General features: G+C 46.9%; 2 protein-coding genes across 6 annotated transcripts in view; one reads left to right on the plus strand and one right to left on the minus strand.

Annotated features, from left to right (window-relative positions):
• Positions 1-10100, minus strand: part of TMCO1 (transmembrane and coiled-coil domains 1) — a 27817-nt gene extending 17717 nt beyond the window's left edge. Inside the window, exons 1-2 of one of the 3 annotated variants that reach the window (XM_073356389.2) lie at positions 9852-10036; positions 4389-4466 (exon numbers count right to left, since the gene is read on the minus strand). In XM_073356389.2, the coding sequence (XP_073212490.1) occupies positions 4389-4466; positions 9852-9921 (148 nt within the window). In that variant the 5' untranslated portion in view covers positions 9922-10036. Of the gene's footprint in view, positions 1-4388; positions 4467-7848; positions 7991-9851 lie in introns of those variants that run through there. The other 2 variants (XM_078854049.1, XM_073356390.2) reach the window with 2 other exon arrangements.
• The window catches only part of UCK2 (uridine-cytidine kinase 2), a 40479-nt gene continuing 37181 nt past the window's right edge, over positions 10037-13334 (plus strand). The window contains exon 1 of one of the 3 annotated variants that reach the window (XM_073356388.2): positions 10037-10659. In XM_073356388.2, coding sequence (XP_073212489.1) covers positions 10575-10659 — 85 coding nt within the window. In that variant the 5' untranslated portion in view covers positions 10037-10574. The remainder of the gene's footprint in view (positions 10660-13334) is intronic. The other 2 variants (XM_078854048.1, XM_073356386.2) reach the window with 2 other exon arrangements.

The raw sequence follows: 13334 nt of genomic DNA on the forward strand, positions 1-13334 counted from the left end.
TTTTGAGACATAGCTGTGCCATACAACACAAGTATATTTTGTTGAGAGATTAAATTATAAACACTCCCCTAATCTAATAGCCCTAATTTATTCACTTTCAAGACCCATTTGTTTTCTGTAGCTGTGATAGAATGGCAAGGCTCTGGCAGAGTGGCCTAGTGATCTTATCCATGGTTTGGTTTTTTTTTTTTTTTGCTGTTTTATTGGCACATTGGTTGTTGCTGTGGGTACACTGACAAATGGTTGAAAGGTATGGCAGGAGTGGTCTATTTTACAGTTGTATATTTAAGAATTGTCAAAGGACAGATAAGTGCTCATTTTAAAAAGGATATGTGGATAAACTGTGATTAATAAATGTTAATCAAATCTGAAATTGTAGCTAATATTTGTTATTCTCAGCTCTGCCACTCAAACTCTAACTCACAAGCATTAACGTTAGCAATTATTATTGGTGTATGCACCTCACATCTGGCTCTTCGTGGAAACACAAACCAGAGATAGGAGGAATTACAAAATAATCAGAGTAAAGTCTCTACAGCAATCATTAAACACCAGAGATTAATCTATACCAGCTGCTTATAAATTCCACAGCACCCAAAGGAGTAGCACATTATCTCTAAACCAGGGGTGGGAAAACTATGGCCCATGGGCCACATCCGGTCCATCAGACCTTTTAATCTGGCCCTCAGCTCCCGCTGGGGAGCAGGGTCGGGGGCTTGCCCCGCTCTGGCACTCCAGCCAGGCAGCAGGGTTGGGGGCTTGCCCTGCTCCACATGGCTTCCAGGAAGCAGCCGGCGTGACGCCCCTCCGGCTCCTGCATAGTATGAGGAGGTGCGGCCAGGCTGCTCTGCGCTGCCCCGTCCGCAGGCATCACCCCCACAGCTCCTATTGGCCTGGCTATGCCTCTGCATAGGAGCTGGAGGGGTGACATGCTTCCGGGAGCTGCTTGAGGTAAGCGCCGCCCAGAACCTGCACCTGAGCATCCCCTCTAATCCCCTGCCCCAGCCCTGATCCCCCTCCCGCCCTCTGAACCCCTTGGTCCCAGCCCGGAGCACCCTCCTGCACCCCAAACCCCTCACCCCCAGCCCCACCCCAGAGCCTGCACCTCACCTCCCCCCAACCCCCTGCCCCAGCCTGGAGCCCCCTCCCGCACCATGAACTCCTCATTTCTGGCCCCACTCCAGAGCCTGCACCCCCAGCTGGAGCCCTCACCCCCTCCCACACCCCTAATTTTGTGAGCATTCATGGCCCGCCATACAATTTTCATACCCTGATGTGGCCCTCAGGCCAAAAAGTTTGCCCACTCCTGCTCTAAACTCTCTGCTGGGGTTTCAGTTGGTTTCATATCTTATACTAGTAGGTTTTATCCTTAGCTACTCTGCGCTGTCTTATACTCCTGGAAAAAGTAAGGATTAGATGAATGGACTATAAGATGAATAGGAAGCTGGCTAGATTGTTGGGTTCAATGGGTAGTGCTCAATGGCTCGATGTCTAGCTGGCAGCTGGTATCAAGCAGAGTGCCCCAGGGGTCGGTCCTGGTGCTGGTTTTGTTCAACATCTTTATTAATGATCTCGATGATGGGATGGATTGCATCCTCAGCAAGTTCGCAGATGACATTAAGCTGCAGGGAGAGGTAGATATGCTGGAGGGAGGGATAGGATCCAGAGAGACCTAGACAAATTGGAGGATTGGACCAAAACAAATCTGATGAGGTTCAACAAGGACAAGTGCAGAGTCCTGCACTTAGGGCGGAAGAATCCCATGCAGTGCTACAGGCTGGCGACCGACTGGCTAACAAGCAGTTCTGCAGAAAAGGACCTGGGGATTACAGTGGATGAGAAGTCGGATATGAGTCAGCAGTGTGCCCTTGTTGCCAAGAAGGCTAACAGCATATTGGGCTGCATTAGTAGGATCATTGCCAGCAGATTGAGAGAAGTGATTATTCCCCTCTATTTGGCACTGGTGAGGCCACATCTGGCGTACTGCGTCCAGTTTTTGGGCCCACCACTACAGAAAGGATGTGGACAAATTGGAGAGAGTCCAGCAGAGGGCAACGGAAATATCAGGGGGCTGGGGCTCATGACTTACGAGGAGAGGCTGAGGGAACTGGGCTTGTTTAATCTGCAGAAGCGAAGAGTGAGGGGGATTTGATAGCAGCCTTCCACTACCTGAAGGGGGGTTCCAAAGAGGATGGAGCTTGGCTGTTCTCAGAAGATGACAGAACAAGAAGCAATGGTGCCAAGTTGCAGTGGGGGTGGTCTAGGTTGGAAATTAGGAAACACTATTTCACTAGGATGGTGGTGAAGCACCGGAATGGGTTATCTAGGGAGGTGGTGGAATCTCCATCCTTAGAGATTTTTAAGGCCTAGTTTGACAAAGCCCTGGCTGGGATTGGTCCTGCTTTGAGCAGAGGTTTGGACTAGATGACCTCCTGAGGTCTCTTCCAATCCTAATCTCCTATTATTCTAACTTGTCTTCTCCTGAAGGCTCAGGAGAGAGGGAGACAGAAGCCAAGCCGATCTTCTGTTGAGCTGTCACTTGCTTAAAACCCTTACTTCACTTATTTCTATTGATGCTTTTGTGCGCCACTTTTACCTTATACCATAGATCTTCCAACTCTTTCTCCACCTCTCTATCTTCTTCCCTCAATCTCCATCCCTCATTTCCTTTTCTCTTTTCACTGCATTGTACTCCCTCCCTCCTTCTCCAAGTCCTTTCAAGCTCATTTTATATAGAGAGGTTGTACTTAAACTAGTGCAATCAGTTTAAAAACCAATTTAAACTCATGCAACTTCTGTGTGTGTGTTCTTTCTTCCGTCACTTTTTTTTCTCCCACCACAAAAATCATCCTCCCTCATTCTCCTCTGGGACCTTTAATCTCACTCCTTATCTATTCCTCCCTAGTCTCTCATAACATTCATCCAACCACAATTCTTCCTCTTTTCAGTAACTCCTCCTGTTCTTCTCTCTCCTTCCTCCCCAGATCTGGGGTCCTTCTCAAAGAGCACAGGCAGGATCCCTGAGCTCACCTCAATGCAGCTGGTGGAATCTATATACATAACCACTGGCTAACCATGCTAAGGAAAGAGAGGCTTACACCCATTTCTGCTCCCCCCGTTCTTCAGTAGAAGTTAGGTAGGCAGTGGAATTAACATCAGGACAGGTCTCAGTACTAACCCTTCTCCTTCCAGTTAAGGACAAAAAAGGATAAAGCTAGGAGCTGCCTCAGACCAGAATGGCAGTGGTCATGTTTAAAGCTCCCAAGTATTCTATGCAGGGTGGATAAAAATCAATGATTTAAAAAAAAATTAAATTTTAAATCGGTTTTTATTTAAATGTTTTAAAATAAATAATATATAGAGGTGAGAAATAACAGACCTCAACTCTATTGTCCCTCTGCAAATTTGTGTACAGAGTCAATCCCTTACCTCTCTCTAAAAGTGCAAAGTTTCAGAAAGTTCAATGGATAGAAGATTGTTGCGGGCGGAATAGATCTGGACAAGGAGAAGAAGTCTGGAGATAAATGTGAGAATCGAGGGACATATGCTTGTTTTGTTAAAATATTCTATGCTTGCTGTCGAAGAAAAAAATCCAGAATACTTAATGTTGTTGTTTTAATTAAATCAATGATTCTCAAACTTTTGTACTGGTGACCCCTTTCACACAGCAAACCTGAGTGCGACCCCACTTATAAATTAAAAAAACATTTTTGTATATTTAACACCATTATAAATGCTGGATGAAAAGCAGGATTTGGGGTGGAGGTTGACAGCTCATGACCCCACATGTAATAACCTTGTGAACCCTGAGGGGTCCTGACCCTCAGTTTGAGAACCCCTGAGTTAAATAACACACTTCAAGTGTCTGTCTGGTGATGTTCTCCTCCTAATACAGCATGGCAAGAAAATCCTCCAAATATTAATGAATAACCTGTTGAATTGGAGATATTTATGAAGTCATTGGGAGGTGAACTATCTGCTTCAATTACCTTTGGTAAATGAATAATCAAACAACCACTCATTTTCTGATATAGCTGTAAAACTAATCTGAAAAGTTTTCAAAATAAATCATGGTTTAAAAATGTATAGTGTGTACCTTCTAAAAATGAAACCTACATCTATCTCTCAATTGCGAAGGATATGTATTAAGGTTATAACAACCAACAAGAATGCACTTTTATGTAGAACACCATGATTAAATTGAGTCTGCCTGACTAGAGATTTAAATCAAATCCACCCTGATTCTACGATGAGGCAGGGACCCTCGGAAGCAAACAGAAGGCACCTCTTGCCAAGAGCAGACCCTACTTTGAAAAATCCTGGAGCAGAAAACAATGAGAAGACAAGAACAGCCATTTTATTTATAGTGTTTGAAAGGCAACACTTACATTTTTTGCTTTGTTTTTCCACTTCAGCTTTCAGTCTCTTGTATTTCTCGGTTCTGTAAACCAGCACCCATGTTATACCTGAAACAAGCATCAGATAAAATAAGGGGAGAATGACTTTCTATACAGCTCTATTGAAACTTCCCCAGGGCTGCTGCAGCATTTAGATTTGGGTACATTAACAAGGACTGGGAGTGGCTAAGTCATTATGCAAGGTAGCCTGTTTCCTCTTGTTTTTTCCTACCCCCCCCCCCCCGCAGATGTTCTGGTTTAACTTGGATTTAAACTTGAAGAGTGGTCAGTTTGGATGAGCTATTACCAGCAGGAGAGTGAGTTTGTGTGTGTATGGGGGTGGGGAGGATGTGAGAAAACCTGGATTTGTGCAGGAAATAGCCCAACTTGATTGTCATGCACATTGTGTAAAGAGTTGTCACTTTGGATGGGCTATCACCAGCAGGAGAAAAGGAGTACTTGTGGCACCTTAGAGACTAACCAATTTATTAGAGCATAAGCTTTCGTGAGCTACAGCTCACTTCCTCAGATGCATATCGTGGAAACTGCAGCAGGCTTTATATATACACAGAGAATATGAAACAATACCTCCTCCCACCCCACTGTCCTGCTGGTAATAGCTTATCTAAAGTGATCATCAGGTGGGCCATTTCCAGCACAAATCCAGGTTTTCTCACCCTCCACCCCCCCACACAAATTCACTCTCCTGCTGGTGATAGCCCATCCAAAGTGACAACTCTTTACACAATGTGCATGACAATCAAGTTGGGCTATTTCCTGCACAAATCCAGGTTTTCTCACATCCCCCCCACCCCCATACACACACAAACTCACTCTCCTGCTGGTAATAGCTCATCCAAACTGACCACTCTTCAAGTTTAAATCCAAGTTAAACCAGAACATCTGGGGGGGGGGGTAGGGAAAAACAAGAGGAAACAGGCTACCTTGCATAATGACTTAGCCACTCCCAGTCTCTATTTAAGCCTAAATTAATAGTATCCAATTTGCAAATGAATTCCAATTCAGCAGTTTCTCGCTGGAGTCTGGATTTGAAGTTTTTTTGTTTTAAGATAGCGACCTTCATGTCTGTGATTGCGTGACCAGAGAGATTGAAGTGTTCTCCGACTGGTTTATGAATGTTATAATTCTTGACATCTGATTTGTGTCCATTTATTCTTTTGCGTAGAGACTGTCCAGTTTGACCAATGTACATGGCAGAGGGGCATTGCTGGCACATAATGGCATATATCACATTGGTGGATGCGCAGGTGAACGAGCCTCTGATAGTGTGGCTGATGTTATTAGGCCCTGTGATGGTGTCCCCTGAATAGATATGTGGGCACAATTGGCAACGGGCTTTGTTGCAAGGATAAGTTCCTGGGTTAGTGGTTCTGTTGTGTGGTATGTGGTTGTTGGTGAGTATTTGCTTCAGGTTGCGGGGCTGTCTGTAGGCAAGGACTGGCCTGTCTCCCAAGATTTGTGAGAGTGTTGGGTCATCCTTTAGGATAGGTTGTAGATCCTTAATAATGCGTTGGAGGGGTTTTAGTTGGGGGCTGAAGGTGACGGCTAGTGGCATTCTGTTATTTTCTTTGTTAGGCCTGTCCTGTAGTAGGTAACTTCTGGGAACTCTTCTGGCTCTATCAATCTGTTTCTTTACTTCTGCAGGTGGGTATTGTAGTTGTAAGAAAGCTTGACAGAGATCTTGTAGGTGTTTGTCTCTGTCTGAGGGGTTGGAGAAAATGCGGTTGTATCGCAGAGCTTGGCTGTAGACGATGGATCGTGTGGTGTGGTCAGGGTGAAAGCTGGAGGCATGCAGGTAGGAATAGCGGTCAGTAGGTTTCCGGTATAGGGTGGTGTTTATGTGACCATCACTTATTAGCACTGTAGTGTCCAAGAAGTGGATCTCTTGTGTGGACTGGACCAGGCTGAGGTTGGTGGTGGGATGGAAATTGTTGAAATCATGGTGGAATTCCTCAAGGGCTTCTTTTCCATGGGTCCAGATGATGAAGATGTCATCAATATAGCGCAAGTAGAGTAGGGGCTTTAGGGGACGAGAGCTGAGGAAGCGTTGTTCTAAATCAGCCATAAAAATGTTGGCATACTGTGGGGCCATGCGGGTACCCATAGCAGTGCCGCTGATCTGAAGGTATACATTGTCCCCAAATGTGAAGTAGTTATGGGTAAGGACAAAGTCACAAAGTTCATCTACCAGGTTAGCCGTGACATTATCGGGGATAGTGTTCTTGACGGCTTGTAGTCCATCTTTGTGTGGAATGTTGGTGTAGAGGGCTTCTACATCCATAGTGGCCAGGATGGTGTTATCAGGAAGATCACCGATGGATTGAAGTTTCCTCAGGAAGTCAGTGGTGTCTCGAAGGTAGCTGGGAGTGCTGGTAGCATAGGGCCTGAGGAGGGAGTCTACATAGCCAGACAATCCTGCTGTCAGGGTGCCAATGCCTGAGATGATGGGGCGCCCAGGATTTCCAGGTTTATGGATCTTGGGTAGTAGATAGAATATCCCAGGTCGGGGTTCCAGGGGTGTGTCTGTGCGGATTTGATCTTGTGCTTTTTCAGGAAGTTTCTTGAGCAAATGCTGTAGTTGCTTTTGGTAACTCTCAGTGGGATCAGAGGGTAATGGCTTGTAGAAACTCGTGTTGGAGAGCTGCCGAGCAGCCTCTTGTTCATATTCCGACCTATTCATGATGACAACAGCACCTCCTTTATCAGCCTTTTTGATTATGATGTCAGAGTTGTTTCTGAGGCTGTGGATGGCATTGCGTTCCGCATGGCTGAGGTTATGGGGCAAGTGATGCTGCTTTTCCACAATTTCAGCCCGTGCACGTCGGCGGAAGCACTCTATGTAGAAGTCCAGTCTGCTGTTTCGACCTTCCGGAGGAGTCCACCTAGAATCCCTCTTTCTGTAGTGTTGGTAGGGAGAACTCTGTGGATTAGTATGCTGTTCAGAGGTATTTTGGAAATATTCCTTGAGTCAGAGACGTCGAAAATAGGATTCTAGGTCACCACAGAACTGTATCATGTTCGTGGGGGTGGAGGGGCAGAAGGAGAGGCCCCGAGATAGAACAGCTGCTTCTGCTGGGCTGAGAGTATAGTTGGATAGGTTAACAATATTGCTAGGTGGGTTGAGGGAACCATTGCTGTGGCCCCTTGTAGCATGTAGTAGTTTAGAAAGTTTAGTGTCCTTTTTCTTTTGTAGAGAAGCAAAGTGTGCGTTGTAAATGGCTTGTCTAGTTTTAATAAAATCCAGCCACGAGGAAGCTTGTGTGGAAGGTTGGTTTTTTATGAGAGTATCCATTTTTGAGAGCTCATTCTTAATCTTTCCCTGTTTGCTGTAGAGGATGTTGATCAGGTGATTCCGCAGTTTCTTTGAGAGCTTGTGGCACAAGCTGTCAGCATAGTCTGTGTGGTATGTAGATTGTAATGGATTTTTTACCTTCAGTCCTTTTGGTACGATGTCCATCTGTTTGCATTTGGAAAGGAAGATGATGTCTGTCTGTATCTGTACAAGTTTTTTCATGCAGTTGATAGATTTCCACTCCATACGGCTAAATGCAGTGCCTTGCATAATGACAGGTTTCAGAGTAACAGCCGTGTTAGTCTGTATTTGCAAAAAGAAAAGGAGTACTTGTGGCACCTTAGAGACTAACCAATTTATTAGAGCATAAGCTTTCATGAGCTACAGCTCACTTCCTCAGATGCATATCGTGGACACTGCAGCAGGCTTTATATATACACAGAGAATATGAAACAATACCTCCTCCCACCCCACTGTCCTGCTGGTAATAGCTTATCTAAAGTGATCATCAGGTGGGCCATTTCCAGCACAAATCCAGGTTTTCTCACCCTCCACCCCCCCACACAAATTCACTCTCCTGCTGGTGATAGCCCATCCAAAGTGACAACTCTTTACACAATGTGCATGACAATCAAGTTGGGCTATTTCCTGCACAAATCCAGGTTTTCTCACATCCCCCCCACCCCCATACACACACAAACTCATTCTCCTGCTGGTAATAGCTCATCCAAACTGACCACTCTTCAAGTTTAAATCCAAGTTAAACCAGAACATCTGGGGGGGGGGGGTAGGGAAAAACAAGAGGAAACAGGCTACCTTGCATAATGACTTAGCCACTCCCAGTCTCTATTTAAGCCTAAATTAATAGTATCCAATTTGCAAATGAATTCCAATTCAGCAGTTTCTCGCTGGAGTCTGGATTTGAAGTTTTTTTGTTTTAAGATAGCAACCTTCATGTCTGTAATTGCGTGACCAGAGAGATTGAAGTGTTCTCCGACTGGTTTATGAATGTTATAATTCTTGACATCTGATTTGTGTCCATTTATTCTTTTACGTAGAGACTGTCCAGTTTGACCAATGTACATGGCAGAGGGGCATTGCTGGCACATGATGGCATATATCACATTGGTGGATGTGCAGGTGAACGAGCCTCTGATAGTGTGGCTGATGTTATTAGGCCCTGTGATGGTGTCCCCTGAATAGATATGTGGGCACAATTGGCAACGGGCTTTGTTGCAAGGATAAGTGAATTTGTGAGGGGGGTGAAGGGTGAGTAAACCTGGATTTGTGCTGGAAATGGCCCACCTGATGATCACTTTAGATAAGCTATTACCAGCAGGACAGTGGGGTGGGAGGAGGTATTGTTTCATATTCTCTGTGTATATATAAAGTCTGCTGCAGTTTCCAGGATATGCATCTGATGAAGTGAGCTGTAGCTCACGAAAGCTTATGCTCTAATAAATTGGTTAGTCTCTAAGGTGCCACAAGTACTCCTTTTCTTTTTGCGAATACAGACTAACACGGCTGTTACTCTGTAACAAGGAGAAAGAAACCCAGAGAACAGCAACATACAGTAAGCAGAGGGCGGTCTTTGTCAAGGACGCATTAGATGCACTGAATGGCACAGACACCTCTGTGAGATACAGACCTCATATCTCCCCTTAACTTTCAGCAATAAAAGTATTTACCTCAGAAATCTATAGAAATTGATACACACACAGCTGAGGCTGCAGAGTCATTTTCGCTCTGTCCCGCCACGATATGTATATAGTCCCCATCACCAGAGCCCTTAAAAATCTTAAATGCATTTCTCCTCACAACCTCCCGCAAAGGGCTATTGCCCCATTGCACAGATAATGGAGAACTGATACACGGAGTCACCCACGGTCACTGTGGCAGAGCCAGGCCTGGCACTTGGCCTCAGAGCTACCGCGCTCGGAGACCCAGGCTGGAGCCCCACGGTGGGCTCTTCGGGTGACCAGCTAGGAGCCCCTCCCCGCTGCGCCCCCGGAGCCCCACTCGCAGCCTGAACCGGGAAGGGGCTGGCTCGGAGGCTGCTCACCGGCTTACGCCTGGCAGGCGCCCCCTTCCTAATGGAACACGCCGGGGACCTAGGAGACCCGCCCAGCGGCCCGGCTCACCCTCGGCCAGCAGCGCCGTGCACACCGAGATGAAGACGATGAGGACAGTGTCAGCGAACATAGTACTCATGGTGCCCCCACACCCGGAAGAGACTCCCACGCGCGCGCACACACGCGACTAGACCGGAAGCCACAAAGGGTCCAACTAGCAGCCTAGCAACCGGCTCCAGTCTCCGGAAGTGATGTTGCTCGGGGTTTCGGCAACGAGGCGCTCCGCCGAGGGGAAATCCCGCTTACGAGTAAGGGGCGGGGCGCGGCGCAGGTGAGGCGAGCAGCCTGCCCATAGTGGCGGTAAACTCGCCTCGTGCCGGCGCCCCGTCGCTCAGCCCCTCGAGCTGGAAGCAGCCGCCCCGGGTGCCCCGGCTGGGCCCTGCCGCTCCCGCGCCTTCCCCTCGCGGGGCACTTTCTGCAGCCCGTGGGTCAGAGGGCGCCGGGCCCCAGCGTGCCTAGCGCCAGGCTGGTCTGAGTGCCCGGCCGGGCCGCGGCCTCCCCCTCAGCCCATGGGATCGCGGAGCCGGGCCCAGCTCGCAGCGAGCCCCGCTTGGCGCCCGCGACGTGCTATCCGCGCCAGGCCCTGGCGAGTGTCGAGCTCCCCCTGTGCCCCCGGGCCCGGCGGAGTCTGACGGGAAGGGGGGCTCTGCTGTAGCTAAGCCCCGGGCCTCCCCAGAGCCTTGTCCTCCTGGAGGAGCCCGGCCCGCGAGCGCTGCTCAGCGTCCCGCGCTGATGCCATTGTTGGCGGGAGGGTGCTTCCCGGCAGGCAGCGCGGAGAGCTCCCGGACTGTCACAGGAGGGCCCAGTGCTGCCTTAGGTACGTGCATGGCCCCCCGTCAGCTGAGCGCCTCCCAGTGTCGCAAGTCTCACTTCATAGGTGGGGAACCCAGACACAGAGGGACTACGTGACTTGCACCAGGGAGCCCGTGCAAATCCGAAGTCTCCTGAGCATGGAGCAAGCCCTTGAACCATTGGCCCATGCTTCCTCCTCAAGGACTGAATGCCTTATTAGTCCCCGGATCATCTTGGGTGAAAATCGGGGAATGGTTCCACCATGACACAGTCTTAGAAATAGATGACAAATCCCCAGTGCATATTCCTTCAATGAGGGATTGTGGCCTACCTTACATTTTGGATTGGACAGTCTAATTTTAAGAACAGTGTGGCTTCCTGGACTTCTGTGGAGAGATTCCCCAAAAGTTTTCCAGCATAACTTTTCTTTTTCCTAATTTCATCCCATTACTTCTACATGTATCCCCCTTAGTTCTCACTTTGTGGTCATGGAATAACCTTTATTTTTTTATGCCTCTTCTTATAAACCAATCCCTCCAGCTCCCTAGTCATTCTTGTTGATTTCTCTAAATTTCCTCCAGTTTTGTCAATATCTTTTTGGTAATTTGTTCTTCAAAAAAAATACTCTATTTCAGATATGATCACATTAGAGCTGTACCTTACCTTGCTGTGAAATGATTACCCTGTGCATTTTAACTGGCCTTTCTACAGCTGTGTCATTTTGCAAACTCATATCTAATTTGCGGTTTTATCTTCTATCTCTTTTCCAAGTTTTTTCTTCCTTTTAGATAGGGTTTTGGATTATTGTTCCCCAGATGTTACTCTGCATTTTTTTTAATTGAATCTCATGTTGTTGGTTTATTTCTATATATTTATCCTCTTTAAGGGCCTGACCCAAAGGCCACTGAAGTCAATGTTAAGGTGGTTTAAGTGGGGTTTGATTCAGGCCTTAGGTTCCTTTTCATTATTTTCTCTGTGATCACTGGTATTCACAGTTCCTTCCACTTCAATGTTATCTGTGACATCATTCCCTTTACTCTCTCCTCCAGATCATTAATGAGGGTATTAAATAAGACTGGACCCAACCCTGACTTGTTAAAATCCTCCCCATAACTCAATACATTGCTATTACCCTTTGTTTATGGTCCTTCAGCCGGTTTTCAGTCCATAGGACAGAGTTCCTATTCAAGCCAATTTGAAGTAATTTCAAGAGTGATTATAAGACAGTACCACATGCTTTAGTAAAAGTCAAATATAGTGCATCTACTTCATCCACTAACTGGGCTAGATTGTGACTTGAACTATGGACTAGCACAGGGGCATGAGGGGGGAGACTCTCCTTCTACCCTGCAGAAGCTACCTGGAACTTAAGTGCGCAAAAGTAAATAGGTGCTGTGGTGCACCTGTTTGGAATGAGTGGGCAGAGAAGAATAGGGAATATTGGAGCCTTGAGTCTGCCTCCCCATGTGCTGGCCAGCACATCTGAGCCAGTGTGAGATAAGGGAGTGTTATAATATGCTGCTGGCATAGGCTACCAGTAGATTACTCCCCTTGTGCAAGAGGGGAACCAAGAGAAAGTAGTACTTCCAAGAGATGTCTTTGAGTCACCTTTCCTCCTGAGGCTGCTTCCAGAGACATGCAGTTTATGCACTGATCCTTGCCAGGACTGTGTCTGAAAGTACAATCTAGCCCTTTGGGTCTGGAGGTTCCACCACCCTTATTCATGCTGTGTGATAGGCCCACTGAAATCAATTCTACTACTTGCACAGTCTGGTACTTCACACCATGAGTAAGGGTAGCAGAATCTGATCCTAAATAAGGCCATGTCTACATTATGGGTGTTTTAGTGGCCTATGGCTTGTCTACACTGGAAACACTACAGCAGCACAGCTCCAGTGCTTCAGTGTTGACACTAGCCCCTACACCAATGGGAGGGGTTCTCTCGTCAGCATAGGTAATCAACTTCCCTGAGAGGTGGTGCTGGGTTGACAGAATTCTTCTGTTGACCTAGTGTGGTCTTCACCAGGGCTTAGGTCAACTTAACTACGTTGCTCAGGGTGTGGATTTTTCATATCTCTGAGGTGCATAATTAGGTCAGTGTAACTTTTTAGCATAGACTAGGCCACACACAGGGATTTTTCCATTGCTGTAGGAACTCAACCTTCCTGAACGAAGGTAGGTAGGACAATGGAAGCATTCTTCCATCCACCTAACTGCATCTACAATGTGGGTTAGGTGCTGGGTTTTTCACATCCCTGAGCACTATAGTTATGTTGGCCTAAATTGTAAGTATAGACCAGACCTAATACTGTTGTGGGCTGGGCAGAACATCATTGAAACTGATGAGAGTAGCAGCAGTCCTTCATTCAGAATAAATGTTCGAAACAGTAGGTGCCTCAAACCGGAACACAGGCACACACACATGAGTCTGCTCAAGACTTAGCATGATGTGGGTGGAGGGTTCTTGTTGGGTATTGTTTGGTGGAGTTATGTGTGTGGGAGAGAGAAGGCAGCAAGGAAGACAGAACAAGCACAGTGTGTGGCCCTGAGAAAAGCCTAGAAAGAGCTTTAAAGGTGGGTACTGCCAAAAAGAATCTTGAAGCTGTGAGCAAAGCTGTTGTTTGATTCCTGCCGTGTTCTGGGAAACCTGACTTTGTACATTCTTTGTAAATAAACAGGATTACATCAAAGAAATATCTC

The sequence above is a fragment of the Lepidochelys kempii genome, chromosome 8 (assembly GCF_965140285.1).
Source record: "Lepidochelys kempii isolate rLepKem1 chromosome 8, rLepKem1.hap1, whole genome shotgun sequence".
Lineage (NCBI taxonomy): Eukaryota > Metazoa > Chordata > Testudines > Cheloniidae > Lepidochelys > Lepidochelys kempii.